General features: G+C 41.8%; 1 protein-coding gene across 11 annotated transcripts in view; it reads right to left on the bottom strand.

Moving 5' to 3' along the window:
• Nucleotides 1-19,794, bottom strand: part of LOC140197572 (teneurin-3-like) — a 2,811,066-nt gene that overhangs the window by 223,951 nt on the left and 2,567,321 nt on the right. For all 11 annotated transcript variants that reach the window (XM_072257693.1, XM_072257692.1, XM_072257694.1 and 8 more), the window contains one exon: nucleotides 14,926-15,164. In XM_072257693.1, the coding sequence (XP_072113794.1) occupies nucleotides 14,926-15,164 (239 nt within the window). The remainder of the gene's footprint in view (nucleotides 1-14,925; nucleotides 15,165-19,794) is intronic.

The following is a 19,794-nucleotide window of genomic DNA, read 5'->3' as shown; positions in this document are numbered from 1 at the left end:
GTCTTTGGGATATGGGAAGCAGCCAGAACACTCAGAGGAATCCCATACAGTCGCAGGGAGAACATACAATCTCTACATGAGGAATCTCGCACAGACACAGGGAGAACCTACAATCTACATGAGGGATCCCACACAGTCACAGGGAAAACATACGATCTCTACATAGATAGCTTCCAAGGTCAGGAGGGAGTCAGGGTCTCTGGTGCTGCGAGGTAATGGCCCAATTTGCTGCACCACTCTGCTGTCTAGCGAGTTTTAAGGCAAGATTTTTTACTGTCATTTCCAGTACACAAGTGTAAAGGGCAACAAAATAATTGTCACTCCTGATCTGATGAAGCTAAAAATAAACACAAACACAATAATATAGAAAATATAAATTCAGAAGATAGCTTTTATACATAGATAGACGTGGGGAATCTGGGTGGGGGGGGAGAAGAGTCAAGAGTGAAAGATAATGTGTGCATTTGTGTTAAAGAAGGAGAGGTTCATTACAGAAAGGCTGATAGAGTGAAGTAGAAAATGGCCAAATTAAGCAAAAACAAAAGATGGATGTAAAGAGGGTGAAACCTGCAGAGGCATTAGCTGAAATGTTTGAACTCAGAATTGAATCTGTAATATGTGCAGTAAAACAATAAAGTGCTTTCCTCTAATCTTCTTGAAGTTCATTGGAATAGCGTAGGGTCCTACTGATAGGGAAGGCAGAAGGAGGGATAAAAAGAGTCAGGTGGATGGAAGTCTGGGGACCGTCTTGCTAATTAAAAAGGGGTGCTCTACTAAATGGTCACTCAATCTGTATTTGGTCTCCCCGGGCCACCGAGACCACATTGTGGGCAGTGAATGTAGGATAAACCACAAACAGAAACATCCCTGTGCCTGGGGGAAAAAAGAGTTAAAAAAAAACACAATGTGGCACATTGCCAAATGATCTTCAGCCAAGTCATTTGCATGTTGATGACAGATAAATGCGGCATCTGATGAAAAGATTTAGTATCAAGCACAAAAGGGTCAAATTAATTTAATGCTAAATGACATACCAGGATTTTTTTTGTTGTGCAACAGTCTGTGTGCATATTTGGAGCTTATGAATAACTAACATACGGTTACTGGCTTACTTTCATGTCCCATATTAAATCTGACAGGATTTCATACAAAGCACAACATGTGGCTTAGAAAGCTTTGAGCGAAGCAGGAAGCAAAACTTGCAAAATATTCAGAATGCTATAATCAAAACAAGAAATGAAGATGAAGCACACAGAAGTGAAGATGCATAGTCATGTTCACTCCTTCTGGGGCTTTTGTGTGATTATGCATGCATAATTCTCCATAAATTAGCCTTTATCTCAAGCCTCCTGCTGAGTTCGTATGCTTCCTGGTTGATAGCAGGCGAGTCATAGAGCAAGTTTTCAGACTATTACTGCATACTGCGCTGCTTCCAAGAAACAGGATCCTTGCATTAGCCCACTGAGTTTGGAACCACAAATAAAGAGACTTCTTAGCTACAGGTAATGCATTATGGATCTGCCATAGATGCACTACTGTCTAAAAATGCAGCATAAGAGGTTTTTTTCTGTATGTTATATATCTTTACCATATTTTTATTGCACCCTAAGGAAAATTAAACTCAGAGAAATACTGGAAATCCTTAAACGAGGAAAAAATTATGAAGATTAAGAGCTGTCAGTTCTGTCATGGCAATTGTTACTAATGCTGTGTTATCAATTAGCACAGGCAAAAGCGAAAAAAAATTATCACTTGGTTTGCAAGAGACAATGTTCCTTAAGTCCATGGCCCGGGCACTTTACCAAGGTTCTGTCTCAGGTATTCACTTCAGTTAATCAACATCATTCTTGGGATCTGCTACTCAGCACTAGTGGCAAAGCTCGCAAATTTATCATGGGCAGAGTGCACCTGGGAGGCTTGATAAACAAACAATTTTGTGCTCTCTGGTTGTTTTATTCAGAATTCATTTTCATTATCACTCCACTCCAAATCCCCATCTCTCCAAATTACACATCCCTGCTGCAAAAGAAGAACAAGGAATCAATGCCAGCTTAGTTCCTGTTTGGCAGCATCCACCTGACAAGCAAGTCAGCATTTCTTTCTGGGGTAACCACTGTTCTCTTTCTGTGGAATGGCTCTCTCTATTACAGAGTCCTTCTCAGTTAAGCATTGGCCCCTCCTACTGACGAGCAAGAGAATAGAGATAGATAGAGAGATTGATCCCAAAGGAAATTAGTGTCGCAGTAGCATTACAAGAGCAAAGGTATACAAAAATATTAGAAGAAAAGTAAGAAAGAATAAAAAATAAGTTACCTCAGTCTATCAGGAGGGGACCATCACTTCCCCAGCTATAGGTTGACTCATCATAAAGCCTAATGGCCGAAGGGAAGAATGACCTCATATAGTAGCACAGTTGTCTTATTCTACTACTAAAAGTGCTCCTCTGTTCAGCCAACTCGGCATGCAGAGGATCAGAAACATTTTTCAGAATTGCCAGGATTTTCCATAGGGTTCTACCACAGCCTCCAATGTGACTCCTTTAAGAGAGCCAGCCTTTCTGATCATTTTATTGAGCCTATTGGCATCACCCTTGTTAATGCCATTGCCCTTGCACACCACCGCGTAGAAGATTGTACTGGCGACAACAGACTGGTAGAACACGTGAAGGAGAGGTCTACATATTCCAGAGGACCTTAGTCTCCTCAGGAATAGAGGCAACTCTGCCCCTTCTTGTACACAGCCTCTGTGTTGGTGCTCCACTCAGGTCTGTCATCCAGTTGCACCCCCAGGTAATTGGGGGTGTGTTACCTGTTAGCTAGCAACTTTGAACAGAAGTCAAAAATTTAGATTCAAGATACAAAGTACATTTATTATCAAAGAATGTATAAATTATACAACCTTGAGATGTGTTTGCTTACAGGTAGCCACAAAGCCAGAAACCTGAAAGAGCCAAATTAGAGAAATAAAAAGACCAATCGCTGATGTACAAGAGAAAGGAAAAAAAGTGAATAACAACATTTCGATCCAAATTGTGTCCTCAGATCCGCAGCCCGGAGTAGGCCTAAAGCCTCACTTATCAGTTCATCATATTAGCAAGCACGGAGCATGGCAGCCACGCAGTCTTCATAGCCTCAGTGCCATGGAGAGAGGAGTGACCTTTGCAGAGAGTGGGCAAAATAGACTCTTGCCTTGGATCCTGAAGCTCTGTCTTTTTGGTCTGGGCCGGCGTTTAAATTGACCAAACAATGGAACAGCAAAAGGCTCTGGCACCCTGGAGAGCAGAGAGACGATTGTGGAGATCAGGGGTTCCCAACCTTTTTTGTACTGTGGACTAATACCATTAAGCAAGAGATCCATAGATCCCAGATTGGGATCCCCTGATTTTGATCATAAAGCTGGTACACAGGTGGAGAGAGGCTTTAACAAACTACGTCGTAGTTGCCGCTTTAAAAAATGCTTGACTGAAGTCAGACCACAGAGGTTTGAGTGCAACAGTTTCCTTTCAGAGCATTTGAAATGAGTGAAAACTTGAGTCAAAGAATACGTCAGAATGGAAACTGGTTCTTCAGTCCACAGGATCTAATCCGACTATCATATGATCTTCTGTGCTTTGGTGATTCCAGTGTTCATCCAAGGATCAGCAAACCAGCTTGCTTGATTCAGGCACCATGCAAACAATCTTCAGAAGAGCAGTGATGTTTTCCATAGTAACTGTGGCAGCTTGTGCGGCTCTAATTATGGCAGCCTATAGCAGCTGAGATTAGGCTCCAGACTATAGTCAGGAGCCACGGTAGCTCTTGTGTCCTAGAAGCAATCCTGCTGAACGTGGAAATGTATGGCAGTTCAGTTTTAGTGCATAGAATATTGAACATAGAACAGTACAGCACAGTACAGCTCTTTCAGCCCACAATGTTGTGCGGGCCTTTTAACCTACTCCAAGATGAATCTTGCGCTTCCCTCTTGCGTAGCCCTCCATTTCTTCCTGGCTCTTCCATTCCTTCCTCCCAATTTTCCTGAAGATGAATGGCATTCCATGTCTTAAAAATCTTCTGACCATCCACAACCAACAGCCTATTTGAAGAGTGGAGACCCTTTCATTTGACAAATGTTTTAGGTCATTAGTAGGAACTCTCAAATGAGTACAAAGACCGCATGTAATAGCAATAAAGTTCTCTTTGAAACTGAAGAAAATGAATGTATTTCTTTTAGATGTAGCTTGCAGGGCTTTTTTTTTCCCTGATGCCTGCAGATAGTAAGACATCTGCTGTTGTCAGTAGAAAAGATCCTGCAGCAAGCAATTTGAGCACCAAGGCAAACCCCACCTGAATTGAAATCCAGGAATATAAGTATTGCTGAACGCTTTCTGGATACATTTGGTATACCCCTTGGAAAGCCTGAAGATGAGATTAAATTGCTCAACAATAATGTCCAGGTCGGATGTGGGATCTCTGGGAGCAGGATCTTTGCAAATGGCATGTCTTTGCCTCCTGCCCCCAAATTACTGACTGTCCCTGCACTGTTAGCCTGTGGTGTCACCACTGAGGCACAACTTGGGGCGCACTGCAGTAGCAGAGTGCTGGAGGCATCATTCACCTTTAGTTGAAGCAGACCTTTCAGTCAGCTCGGAAGCTACCCATTCCAAATTCCTCATGGCAGTAGAACTTACCTTTAAATAATGGGAAAAAGCAGCAAAACATAAAGTAAAGTACATTTCTTTCAAGAACGACTACAGATGTTGGAGTGCTGAAATAAAATCTGAAAGCATGGAGCAAATCAAACAACTTCTCTGTAAAGAGAAACATACTTTGTGTTCTGGTTGAAGACTTGTCTCCATAAATACAACGCGTCACTTGTTGAATTGAAATTGTTCCATGACAGTCACCGTTTGGATATACAAGCTCAAATTTATTCCAGTACGTATAGAGAACGACCTTGTGGAATCTGTGATGTAATTATGAACACGTCTGATCCTAGGCATGAAGATTACATGCCGATTCCAATTTCCTAGCAGGAGCCACTTCACCCAGAAGTGACTGCTTGAGCAATCTACACTGGGTTAACTTGACAGGGCAGCACAGTAGCACACTTAGCTGAGCTGTGGCTTCACTGCTCAAGGAACATTCAATTCTGATCGCAGTTGCTGTCTGTGAGGAGTTTACAGGTTCTCCCTATGACCCCATACCCCACCATCCCATGACCCAAAGTTGTGCATGGAACTGGGTGCTGTAAACTGCCCCTACTGCGAAAGAGAGGGGTAGAACCTGGGGCGGGTGGTGCAGAGGGAGTTGATTAACTAAGACCATAGACATAGGAACAGATTAGGCCATTCAGCCCATCAAGTCTGTTCCACCATACTATCATGATTGACTTATTATCCCTCTCAACCTTATTCTCCTGCCTTTTACCTATGACCTTTCACACTCTTACTAATCAAGAACATATCAACTTCCACTTTAAATATATCCAGTGACTTGGCCCCCACAGCCGTCTTTGGCAAAGAATTCCACAGATTCAACACCCTTTAGCTAAAGAAATTCCTCCTCACCTCTGCTCTAAATGGACGTCCTTGTATTCTGAGGCTGTGCCCTTTATTCCTGGTCTTCCCCACTATAGGGAGCATCCACTCTTTGTGGCCAGCGCAGTAGCGTAGAGTTTAGCACAACGCTTCACAGCACCAGCGCCCCAGCTTCAATTCCTGCCGTTGTCTGCAAGGACTTCATGTGTTCTCCACGTGACAGCGTGGGTTTCCACCCACAGTCCAAAGAGGTCAATTGGTCATTGCAAACTGTTCCTGCAATTAGGCTAGGATCAAACTGGGCGGGGGGTGGGGGGATTGCTGGGTGGCACAGTTCCACACCAACAGGTAAATGTGGGAAGAAAAAAATGGAAATAGGGTAGAGTTACAAATAAACTCCTCTTGGGCTTCCAGGTATCGATTATAATCGTTGCTTCAATGGCAAACTCTGCCATCTTCTTCAGGGATGTTTTAATTGGGTGGCTTGAGAGGCTGAAAGATCCGTTTCTATGCTGTATGACTTCATGAGGTACATAAAACACATACATAATAAGATCTAATTTCTATAAATGCAGGGCGATTTGTTTTGCCACGTAGCATAATCAGAAACGCAGATGCCAATGCAGCGGAAGATGTCAAAGAAGACACGGTAAGGCAACATTTTCAAAATGCAAATAGGGCCGACGTGTGACAGAGACTCTTTAGAAATAATAATTGGTTAGATGTCTGATGTTTACTTGTTAGAAGAAAGTTCAGCTGGGTCATGTTCCTGGACAACGAAATGATGTTCTTATGCTAATGCCGAGCTATTTTGCAAATGTCAAACATGACAAAAATTCCAGAAGATGAGGCTCTAGAGATCTGAGACAACTGCAGGTTGTGCTCAGCAGAGCATTAAAGTGAACACTTCCATTTGGAGAGAAAAATGACCATGTTTTATTATCAGCTGACCAGCCAAGCCCACTGCAGCGGAGATAATGGAGTGTAGATTGTCAATTATGGTGCATAATTACTGGTAAAACTGTAAATCGCACCCCATGCTCTGCTGCCAAGCTTGCAATTAGAAGAAAGAACATAGAACAGTACAGCACAGGACAGGCCCTTTGACCTACAATGCTGTGCTGACCTTTTCACTGACTCTGTGATTAATCTAACCCTTCCCTCCTACACAGCCCATAGCTTTCCATTTTCTTTTATCCATGTGCCTACCTAAAAGTCTCTTAAATGTCCCAAACCTTATCAGCCTCTCTTAGCAATTCTGGCAGTGCCTTCCAGGCATTTACCACTCTCTGTGTAAAAACTCTACATCTGACATCTCCACTAACCTTTTCTCCACTCACCTTAATCGGATGTCCTCTGCTATTAGCTATTATGAGCATAAAATCAGAATGTATTGCTTTGTTCTGAGCACCCACTCCATCCAGGTTCCATGAGGGTACGATGCTCTCGGCATCGTCTCCTGAGAACCAATGCAGATTAGGGTGCCACTTCATCAAACATCTTTAGTCCGCACACCGCCAAAGGAAGGGTTTACCAGCGGCCACCCACTTTAATTCAATTTCCCAATCCCATTCTGACATGTCTATCCATGGCCTCCTCTGAGGCTACTCTCAGGTTGGAGTACTAAACCCATCTGACTAGCCTACAATCAGACAGCATGAACACTGATTTCTCTAATGTCTGGTAATATCGCCCCCTACTTCTTCTCTCTTTTCCCATTCCTCATTCTGGTTCCTCTCTCAACCCTTCTCTTCTCCTCATCTGCCTGTTACCTTACTCCAGTGCCCCTCCTCCTTCCTTTTCTCCCGTTCTCTATTCTCCTCTCCTATCAGATTACTTCTTATTCAACCCCTTACCTCTTCCACCTATCACCATCCAGCTTCTTACTTTAGGCCCCCCGTTCCCCACCCACCCACTTCCCCCTTCATCTGGTTCCACCTATCACCTGTCAGCTTGTACTCCTTTCATTCTCCCCACCTTCTCATTCTAGGTTCTGCCCCCTTCCTTTCCAGTCCTAATGAATGGTTTTGGCCCAAAACTTTGAATGTTTATTGCCCTCCAAAGATGCCTCCTGACTTGTTGAGTACCACCAGCATTTGTGCATTCAAGATTCAAGATTGTTTAATGTAATTTCCAGTACACAAGTGTAAAGGAGAATAAAATGCAGCATAAAACATTCAAAAAGATAAACACATTAGTAAAAAAATAATACGGTGGGTTCTGGTTAATTGGGCCATTGGTTAATCAGGACAACCACTTATTTAGGGCAACTCTTAAAATACAAAAACTATTCAGGAAAAGAGCTGGGATTCCCTTCATTTAATTGGGACACTATGCTGCTTAATTGTGGAGGAGATTAATAAGCGAGCAAACAGTTTTTAAATAACGTCAGTTGAGTATGTTTATGTTAAGAAGCAGTGACTTTTGTCACTGAAATTTGGCAAGAAACAAGCAGTACAACTATTCAGAACTGAGTTGCTCACTGTGATTTCGAGCATTCAGGCTTAGAGGTGTCATAAACTGCCAGGAGTGAAAATGACTTCATTACTTCAACAAGTGAGGAACTACGAAGAATTTGAAGGTATCAACATCATCATGAATGTTACAATGAAAATGAAGGTTTGGAAGATACAATCATCAATAGCATTGCATTAAGGCTGTTCATTACCTACACTAGGTTTCTGAACGGATTCTGTTCCTTTTCAGTCAATCAAAAGAATGAGTCAGATGAATTCCTCCATCGATAACTATTAGAAGCTAATATGCAGTTTTATAGTACTCTAGTAGCATTAGTAGTGTTCTAACTTGTTCTGTATTTCATTTAAATATATAATCTGTTACTCAGTTCAATGGTAGTTTGTCTTTTTTTTAACATCTTTTTAACTATTTCCATGAAACTTCAGCTAATTTGGGCACCCGCTTAATTGGGCCAAAATGGACTGATCCTGATGTTTCTCCATTAACGAGAATCCACTGTAAATATAAATAAAAAAGACAACTTATATACAATGATTGAATGAATGTAAATAAAGTGAAGCTAGGCAGAAGACTGACTGTACATAAGGAGCCTGACAGGAAATTATAAAATTAGTGCTGGTGGGATGGGTTATTGAGTGGAGGTGTTGATCAGCCTTACTGCTTGGGGAAAGCAACTGTTTTGGCGTCTGCTGGTCCTGGCGTGGATGCTACGTAGCCTCCTCCCTGATGGGAGTGGGGCAGACACTCCAGGAGCAGAGTGGGTCAGATCCTTTATGATATTGCTCGTCTTTTCTCCAGCGTCTTTTTGTACATACTCTATGTCCTTGATAGCAGGTAGGCTGGTGCCAGTGATGCACTGGGCAGTTTTGACAGCTTCCTGTGCATGTTGCTTCATGAGCATCGAGCGGGGTCACTCAAAGGTGTTTGGATCTGAGGTTGTTGTGGGCAGTGTGTAGTCTAACCCACCAGCTAAGACCTATTCCCCCAAGGGTTTTCTGTTGATAAGGGCAATGTTTTCCTGATGACTTGGGGGCAATATGAAGCTTGGTCCATTGTGATTAGATGTTGAACAGCCTCCAGGTAACAGTGACATACTTAAAGTCTAGATGTGGGATAGGAAGGGATCAAGGTGGCTTCAGGCAGATGTTCAGTGAGAAGATCATTGGTTCAAATCCCACTCCAGAGTCTCGAGTACATTTTCCAGGCTTGAACTCCAGTGCACTACTGAGGGAGTGATCGTCCTCATCAACAGAAAACTCTTGGGGGATAGATCGTAGCTGGTGAGTCAGATTACACACTGCCTGCCCTACTTGTCAGACCCAAACATCTTTGGGTGACCCCGCTCGAGGACTGTCAAGGATGTTGCCTTTTAATGAAACGTTGAGCCAAGGCCTTGTCTGCCGTCTCTCAAGAAAATAAAGCAGAGCTTAAAATGCTGTGCTCTAATAATGACCCAAAACAAAATGTTACAGCTGTAAAACAAATAGTGCAAATTTCAGCATCTTTCAATCACTTTGAACAAACTAACCAAGTAGAGGAAGGTATGGAAACAAATTGGGACGAGCTTCTTGATGTCTAGCCACTGATCCTGAGAGATATGCAAGTTCAAACCCCACCACAACAGCTGGGGAATTTAAGTTCAAGTAATTAAACAAATCTAGTAATAACCACAAAAACTCATCTGGTTCACAGACATATTTCAGAGAAGGAAATCTGGAATACTTGACAGAGGCAATGCTTCTATGTGGTTGGATCTTAATTGCTTCCTCAGTTTAAAGGCTGTGCAGATTGGACAATATGCTGTTGCATTGTAAGCTACGTCTCTATCCTGTGTAAAATAACATAATTCTGTCCGGGATTTTCCCACGTTATCTTCCTGTACAGAATTAATAAGTGGCTCAGAAGAATGTATGTTCAAATCTTATTATAGGACCTTACTCTGCATGTGGAAAATAAAATTTCCTGTTGCTTTGTCTTTAGTTGCAAAAAGAATGATCAGTATTGGTAATGTATAAGCTCGAGATAAAGGATTTAAAATTCACTGGAGTAAAGCAAAAGAAATCTAACTGTGATATTGATATTGATGTGCAGCTGCAGCTACTGTAGAAGGAAAGGGTCATTCAATACTTGGATCTCTTCAGGGAGAAAACATGGTGGTTCATTGAAGAACAAGTCCAAAAAGTTACTAAGAATGCTTAGATCGCACAACCACATGAGACAGCACACTGAACCTCTAATGAATAAAGAATTTAAACTGTTCCAGTTATCTGTAAATATCTATTGAGAACCTGAGGCTTGAAAAACATACCGATCTCCTGGTAAAATTCCAAAGCAACATAGATCACTGACACGCTGTTGAGTGCTATCATCCCAGAGGTAAAATCCAGCTCAAATTTTGACAAACGATGATATACTGTGCTCACTTGTCAGTGTGTGCAAGCACTTTTACACTGAAAGACTGAAAATGAGGGCAGACCATGTGGGCTGGGAATTTTCTCAGCTGAACTCAGTGGAAACACAGAACGGGGCAATAACAGGCCCTTTGGCCCGTGTGATGACCATGATGCCAATTGAAACTGCACACGGTGTAGATCCCTTCATTCCTTGCCTGTTCACGTGCCTGTCCAAATGTCTCTTAATCTATCTGCTTCCACCACTGTGTTCAGGCATCTACCATTCTCAGTGTAAACAAAAGTAATCTCTTATATCTCTTTTAAATTTTTCCTCCTCTCTCTTTAGAGTTATGCCCTCTAGTACCTGATATTTCTAATATGGAAAAAAAGACAATGACTATCTGCCTTATCTATGTCTTTCATGATTGTATATAGTTCTATTAAGCTATCCCATAGCCTCTGTGGTAGTCCATGCTTCCCCAAGCTCTCCATATAGCTAACACTCTCAATTCCAGGCCAGCAACCTGTTGAATAACCTTTTCAGCCTCTCCACAACCTTTCTGCTATGTGGTGACCAGGTTAGGCAGGCGCCTTGGTACTACAGTGATGAGCATGATGCTTTCACAGCTCGGGGTGTCATGGTTCAGAGTTCAATTCCAACGCCATTTGTAAGGAGCTTTTACTCCATGATAAGTGTGGTTTTCCTCTGGCTGCTCCCATATCCTCCAAAGACATATTGACTAATTTGTCATTGTAAATTGTCCTGCAATTAGACTAGGGTTAAATAGGTGGGTTGCTGGGTTGGGCCTGTTCCGCGCTGTATTTGAAAATAAAAAAGATAAAGCTGCAAATATAGCAAATCAAAGCTTTCTGCAGCTGCCAAATACAGTAATTTTCTGACTTATATACTCAGTGTCCCAAATTATGAAGGCACTTGGGGTCTTTTTTAACCTCCTTTTCTACTTTCAAGGAACTATGGACTTGTACCCCAAGATCCCCTCTGTACATCAAAGCTCTTAATCTGGCCATTTCCTGTACACTTACACTTACATTTAACCTCCTAAGCTGCAGTCTCCCAAACTGGACGAAACTCCATCTGCTATTTCTTTGCCAGTATTTCCAACCGGTCTATATCCAGCTTTATCCTTGGACAATCTTGCTCACTCTCCACAATTCTGCCAAATTTTGTGTTCTTGACAAACTTATCAACATTTTCTTCCAAATAATTTCTGTAGATATCGAACACAACAGAGGCCCAGCACTGAGCCCTGTGGAAAATCATTGGTCACAGACCTCCTTTAAGAATAACTCCCCTCCACCACTACCCTTTGTCTTCTATGCCAAGCCAATTCTGAATCCAATCTACCAGGTTACTGCAGATCCCACGTGCTCAATCTGAAACAGTCTCACAATTATTGGGTATGAAAGGCCATTCAGCCCTTCTTGTTCTTTCAATTCCTAGCACATTTCATTTGGTTCCATACCTGGTCCTTTCTCTGCAAATTATTTTCACTCCTGACTATTCAATATTGAAAGCTCTGGAGTCTATTGGGCTGTGTTGTATCTCATTATTCTACACCCCAAATTGCATCAACAAAGTACCTTGTAAATCTGCAGTGAAAATATCTGGTGATGTGAAGGCACCACAGTTGAATCCCCACTTCATACTTTTCCAGACACAAACTGCCCTCTACAATTGAGTGCAGTTGCTTCATGGAGAAAAGACAAGTTTTGGTCTACACTCACTCCCTTCATCCCCCCACCCCAGTATTATGTCCTGCTTAAAGCTAATCTTTTCCTCTACACTATGGATATCACAAATTGGCATTTGGGATCAAAGCAGGCTAAGGGAAAGTAATTGGGGAAGGGAGGCACCCAGAGGTTGTGGGACTCTTGCTAAAATGGTAGGATGCTGATGATGATACATGTTTGCATAAATGCTGCTTTGGATGAGAGTTCCATGGCGAGTTGTGAACAGGAATTAGGAGAGAGCACATCAATCAACAGAAAGCTGTGCTTGCTTCACTCCTGGAGCATGAGTTAGGGAGTACCCAAAACTAAAAGTTGAACAAGTACTCAAACTCAGTTACATCAAATCTCTGAAAATACCGACACAGGCATGAATGATGCTAATGCTGCGAGAATCAGAAATGTAAAATCATGGCCTTATGTGACACAGAACTATTATATCATCTGATGTCGCTTTGAAGAATTTTTCCCCCATCTAAGGCAACATTAACCCACAAACACCTAGCCTATAAGGGCAAGCTTGCTGATCAGTTATGCTTATTTGCTTTTTACTTTAAAGCAGGGGTCCCCAACCTTTTTTATGCTATGGACCCCTACCATCAACCAAGGGGTCCATGGACTCCAGTTGGGAACCCCTGCTTTAAAGATATTTTTCTGCTCCTACATCTATGAAAATCCATACATTGTTCTTTCATTAACTTTTTATATTACTCTTTGGATCAAATTCTGGCTTCATAAACATCAGCAAAATAGCTTGGTAATAACTTCGAAAGGCTCTCATTTCACTGGTGAGCAGGTCAGTGCTTCAAGAATGGGAAAAATATTTTTCTTTCTATTTATCTTCTTCACGTTATTATATTTCAGTTTCAGTTATGGGTTTCTGGGGCTATTTTCCCTGTTAACAAGAGTTTGTGTTTCAATTAAATCTGGGAATTTGCAATCAGAGATTGTGAATTCATCCATAAGACCAAAAGATATAGGAGCAGAATTTGGCCATTTGGCCCATCGAGTGTGCTCCACTATTTCATCACGGTTGATCCAACTTTCCTCTTAGCTGCAATCTCCTGCCTTCTCCCCATATTCCCTCATGCCCTGACCAATCAAGAATCTATCACCCTGAGAGCATTAGCTAAAACTAATGGACGATCCCAAGTCCGGCTGCAAAGGGAGGAGGGTTGGGTATTGTACTGGCAACCTGTAAAAACCCAGCGCTACAGAAACACCAACAAAAACTCCAAAGACCTCATTCATGGGAGAGAAAGGATTTTAGATGATGAGCTACACCTGGGGACAAATTAAAAGACTGATTCAGGAGAGAGGACTCTGGCGAGCTGCTCTTAGCAGCCTTTGCCCCAGCAAAGGCGAAGGGCAGAAGAAGAAGATGAAGAAGCATTAGTTAAAACAGCTCCATTCTTTCTGCGAACATTGTTCAGTATGAGTCCATAACCAGCAATTAAGGATAAAATCCCTAATTAATTCTTATCGCCACCAGTCAAGGGCAATGACATCAAGTGTTGCTATTTTACTCTGAATTATAAATATTATAACATTGTCACAAAAAGTACATTATAGAATCTTTTATGCACAGACAATTTGACAGGATGATCAATACAACACGATATCCATCATTTTCATTCCGAATTGTACGAGTGGTGATTGATAAGTCCGTGGCCTAAGGTAGAAGGAGTCAATTTTAGAAAATCTAGCACATTTATTTTTCAACATAGTCCCCTCCTACATGTACACACTTAGTCCAACGGTCATGGAGCATACGGATCCCTTCTTTGTAGAAGTGGTCCACAGCAGGGGTGATTGATAAGTTCATGGCCTAATGTAGAAGGAAATGAGTTATTAACTTCAAACATTCTGCATTATCACTCAAAGAGTTGAACTGCACGTGTATGTAACGAGAACGTCTTGGACCTCCAGGTGGTCCACAGCAGGAGTGATTGATAAGTATGTGGCCTTAGGTAGAAGGCGATGAGTTATACAGCTCTCATTACATGCACGTGCAGTTCAACTCTTTGAGTGAAAATGCAGAAAGTTTGAAGTTAATAACTCATCTCCTTCTACCTCAGGCCACGAACTGATCAATCACCCCTGCTGTGGACCACTTCTGGAGGTCCAAGACGCTGACTTCTACACAGAAGGGATCCGTATGCTTCATGACCGCTGGACTGTGTGTGTAAATGTAGGAAAAATAAATGTGCTAGGTTTTCTAAAATTGACTCCTTCTACCTTAGGCCACAAACTTATCAATCACCCCTCGTATTTTTCTTTGAAACTGTACACCACAGCAATAATAAATATATTTTGATCTCATCATGATTTATTTAGTTTCTATTTGCTTTGTGATTTGTACTGAAGCCAGAGTTTATTTTGATGTAATGCTTCAAATCCATGACAACTTGATTCATTTCAGACTCTGATATTAAAATATACTGATGGGACCAATTTTGTTTCAAAACAATGCTTCCCTCCTGTCTCTACCTGAACTGACAGATGTTCATCAACTTGGTGAGTGCAAAACATCAAAATCAACTTGGTAAGTGCAAAACATCAAAACCAACTACATTCACAAGGGACCCCTCACAACCAATATGAACCACCAGCAGAGGAGATCAGCCTTCCACAAGTGGGCAAAGGCATCCCACCAAATTGCTACTGTCAAACCTTTTGGAAACAATTTCTACTCTATCTTTACAGTAACAACAAACTATTGAGAAATGATGTGCACATCCACCAGAAACTAAAGAAAGCCATAGCTGAAATTATGATTTTAACACTTACCTATGAAATAAGAGAGCAGTACCGCCAGAATAACCGATACTCCAACCGCACAAAGGGCTGTGCACTTCCAGCTGCAGTACTTGGATGATTTCTTGAACTTAAAAGCACTTCTAGAAAGAGTGTTCCTTGGCAGTGGGCGCGGCGGCGGCGAATAGACAGCACTCGAAGCCATGGTGTAACCAGGCGAGGCAGTGCTGAACAATGGTGTAGTCCCTGTTCCCGTCTTGAAAAGGAAATGCCTGAAAGGGGATAAAGAGAAAGTCAAGAGGAAGGTGCTTGGAAAACGTGAGGCACTACAATAAATGTAGCATCTGACAGGACGCCAAGATCTACAGCAGGACGATCAACAGCACAGGCATGCTGCGGTGCACTGGGTAAACAAGTGTTGAACTTAAGATGGCCATGGGGGAAATGTAGGTGGCACCAAATAAAACACTCATTCCAAGAAGATGGGGAGAGTTCAAATAAAAGATATGAATCGACAGACTGAGATAGTCAACAACAACTTGCCTTTCGTGGGTAAATGGGGCGATATATATATGGTGGTTGGCAGGATCATGGTGGCTTGAAGGTCCTGTTTCTGTGCTGTATGACTCTCTGACTCTAATCTATAACGCATCTCCTGCACTGAGATAAAGGAAAATACTCATGCAACAGACTTCGAGTGCTTGCGGAATAAGATTGGTGGGAAAGGCACTCGGGGTAATTATTTGAAAGTCTTCTGCCCATAATACACCTGCTTTAGTTTGGCACACTATTTTAATCTTAACTGCTCAAATTGAATAGGTTTCATTGATAAAGATGAACAACACTTGGTGAGATGAACAATTTGTGAGGTTATTCTGTAGGATACAGGTACACATCCATGACACCCACAGGACCAGAATGACTCATCATCTGCACTGAGACACGCTCCCTTTCTCAGTGAACTGAGAAAAATAACGCCATTGTGGAGAGAACGTTTACCTCTCTTTCCTTAGGTTTGTGTGATTCCATTGAAGTGGTTAAGGCAGTTCTTTTTGCACTGCCTTTCTCCCACAGTGCTGAGAGATTCAATGGAGCCCTTTCTTAGGGGAGGTGCTTGCTGAGAATTGCTCACACTGGGACTTCGTGGTGGGAAGAAGCTCAAAACCTGGTGCCAGGCTCTGAATTGGATGTGACAGCAGTTGCCGTCCACTCGGCGGTCTGCCGTGCACACAGCAGTTTTGTTTTCCACTATTTCTATACGGTCTGCTTCAGCTTCTCTCTTTATATTTAACAATTTAGTGCTGTCTGCCAGAACATGGGTTTATGGCATCTTTCAATTTAAATAAGCTGAAATTAATGAGGGAAACCACTGTGACAGAATACCTAGTTTTTGAGCTTTAAAATTCTGTACTCTGGAAATCTTTACAAGTTAACACATGTAAAATGTGGGAGGAACTCAGCAAGTCAGGCAGTGTCGATGGAGGGAAATAAACAACCTGAGCTTCTGGGCTGAGAAGGGTCGCGGATTTGGGCTGGAAGGAAAGTGGATAAGGGAGCCCAGTATTTTCATCAAAAGCTTGAGGTGAAGATCTGAGTAGGGCTGGGCAGGATTAATATTGCAAAGATGCTTCCCATACTACGGAAAATATAAAATGTCCTGCAAGGGTTTTAGAGCCAGAAACTACTTGAAACTACTTAAAACTACTTGAATGTGCACTTGAAGAGGCTGTAATCTGAATGCTGGATTGTGGTTTGTGATGCGCCATTTTGACTAGAATAGACACAATGAACTGAAGGGTCCCTGACTTGAAATGTTGACTGCTTCTCTTTCCACTGGGTGATCCAATTATTGGTTTTATTTCAGATTTACAGCAACTGCAGTTGTTTGATTTTCGTAGACTGAACTACCTCCTTTTTGAAGTAAATGTTCTGGTTGTTAGTTTGTTAGAGAGTGGGGTAATGTGGAACTCACTATCACTAGAGACAATAAAAAGATGCATGAACAGTAAGGAGAAATGAAGAATGGTGGGAGGAGGCTGGTAAGGATCTACTGGCCCTAATGGCCTGTTTCAAATCTGAGCATTCTTCACAATGCAGAAACAGTGGTACAGCAGGTAGTGCAGATGTATCACAACTCCAGTGACCAAGGTTCAGTTACCAACCCTGCTGTGTGATGCTTTCATATCTCCTTGTGACCATGTGGGTTTCCTCTGGGTGCTCTAATTTCCTCCCACATCCCGTTAGGAAGATAAATTGGTAAGGTCCGTTATCCCTTGTGCAAGTGGGGGAGGAAAGTGATCAGATTGGCAGGAGGCAACTGGGATCGGTAGGATTTCTCCAGTTTCCTGCAAAGTGATGGGCCGCATGGCCTCCTTTGTATCACAAGAAGATAAAAGGAAAAAACAGAAATGATATGCAGGTTGGTGTCACTGACAATAATCCCTGACCAACCTCTGTTCCAAAGATCCTGTCATTACCCATAAACTATTACAAGAAGAATGCCATTGCAGTGGCTGGGGACTGTGGAGCTGTTATCCACATCACTGAGCTTGCAAGGCCATCAAAATAAATTTGCTTAAAAATTATTGTGCAGTTGTAATCAGAAGGCTTGCTGGACAGTGGTAAAATCTGATAAATATCTCGGCTCTTGAGGTGTCCCTCTGTGACAGTGATCAATCGTGACAGCTTCACAAATATATTCACAAAAACCCAGAGCTTACAAAGCAGAGGGTTTCTCTGTACTTTAGCAAAATTCCTGATTTCCCCAGTGTTCCCTCCCTAAATATCCCAAGGATAAGTAACTCAAGCAACATTTTCTTTATGCTTAAAGTCAGGCAGGGAGAATAGGAGATAAAATCAATTAAATTTATTTATTTTGTGATAAAGTGCAGAACAAGCCCTTCCAGCCCAATGAGCCGCACTGCTCAGCAACCCACCTACTTAACACAGACCCAACCAGAAGGTAAGTAACCATTCAACCTACTAACTGGTAGGTCTTTGGACTGTGGGAGGAAACCAGAGCACCCGGAGGAAACACACATGGTTCATGGGGAAGACGTACAGACCCCTTACAGGCCTCGCCAGAAGTGAACTCTGAGCTCTGGAACACCCCGGGGTGTAATAGCGTTGCGATAACCGCTGCGCTCTGTGGGTACCACAAAGACTGATAAACAACTAATGTGCAAAAGAAGACAAAGTGTGTTAATAAATAAATAGGTAGATAGATGGACAGATAAATAAATACAGAAGAGGATATGATTTTGGGTAAAGGTCATTCCTACCTGAACTGACTCTAACAAACCCAAGTGAAATCCAGGGATGAAAACAGCTTCAATTGTTCGTAATCAGTATAGTTCTATCACTTACAAACTGACTGAATTAATTTGCACTGATTGATTTGGCAGCTTACTTAATGGTGTGCTTATACCAATTTATATTCACCTCTGACTGGATTGGGAGTGGGAAATCACATGGGCAGCTTTCCTTATCTATTTTTATTTTAGATTCACTTTCACCTTGATGGGAGCTTCTTTTAAAAGTAGGTGTTACGCACAAGTCCCAACAGACATTGTCTATATCAAGTTAACAACACACACAATGAAAGTTAAAGCATACAGTACAGCAATTTATACATGAAAGACCGCAGCACAGCAGATAACTACGAGGAAGCAGTTTTAACCTTCATGCAATTGGTACATTAGCATATGTACACCACACAAAATGGGGGGGGGGTCATTTGCTGCTGGAAATTAAAAGTAACGGACAACAAAAGAATCAAAATAAAAATTAGCAAAGTTAAGCAATTCTCAACTGCAGTTTTCTTTACTTTGATACACTAATGCAAACAAATGCTACATTTAGGACAGGGAATTAAAAATGAACAATAGAAAATGATGCAAGCTGAGACACAAGATTGCACAACATCTGCTTCAGGGTGAAACCAGGTTGCAATTTAACCAAGTGTATTCATTTCTAAAGGACATATGTTGGTATGTATTCCAATTAACTTTTACTTCAATTTCTTGTGCAATTAGTCCACAACCCTAAAATTGCTTTGCCATTATAATAATAATAGTAGCGAATAAATCAGTCCAAAATCACTTGTCTGCAAGCCTAGGAAATTAGACTTTTAGGTAAATATGCAGTTCCAGTAACTTCAGGCACAGGTGTGCATGTGTTGAGGTACAGGAGGCTGCTGTTACTTTCTCCTGTTAAAATCTACGTATGTTTGGTTCAGTTGTAAATGGTAGCACTGCACAAACACTGCTTCATCATCACGATCGGTCATTACAGCTCTCTTTTCCCAAAATTTTGATTTTCATCCTCATTTAAAGGGCTCCTTAAAATCTTCCTCTTCAATCAAGCCCTCCAGCATCTCCTCCCTCTTCTCCTATACAAAACTTGCATTTATATAGTGCCTTTAACATTGTGAACTACTAATAAATATTCTTCTGAGGAACATTCCAAAGGAGTAAAAATAGGTAGAGAGTGTTACAACAAATCTGTTTTTAGAGGGTTTAAAGGGTTTTCAAGTAAGAAATAAAATTGGGGAAGCAGATGTGTTTTATCTACATCCCATTTACTTCAGAGATACGTTGTAAAGTGTTTTCAAAGTTAGAGATGTCAGTTAAGTAAAAGCTTGTATCATATAAGTTGCATGCAAAGATCTGTCATGAAAATCAAGTACTCCGCAGCCCTCCGGTGAAAAATGATATTGTATCTGTTAAATAGAGGCTGTGGACAATTCTGATTTGATGGAGAATGGACGTGAAAGCACAGAAGAACAGCTGGAGAAATTTCTGAAATGCTCGTTCGCTGCTGTCGTTACTGCGTGGTCGGGAATCTTTCGGAGGATAGGCCTCAAAATCCCCGGCTTTACCTGCTGTTGGCGACCGAGGTTGA

The sequence above is a fragment of the Mobula birostris genome, chromosome 5 (genome assembly GCF_030028105.1).
Source record: "Mobula birostris isolate sMobBir1 chromosome 5, sMobBir1.hap1, whole genome shotgun sequence".
In the NCBI taxonomy this organism is placed as follows: Eukaryota; Metazoa; Chordata; class Chondrichthyes; order Myliobatiformes; family Myliobatidae; genus Mobula; species Mobula birostris.
The sequence above is the reverse complement of the archived record's forward strand: the minus strand, read 5'-3'. Positions and strand labels throughout refer to the sequence as shown.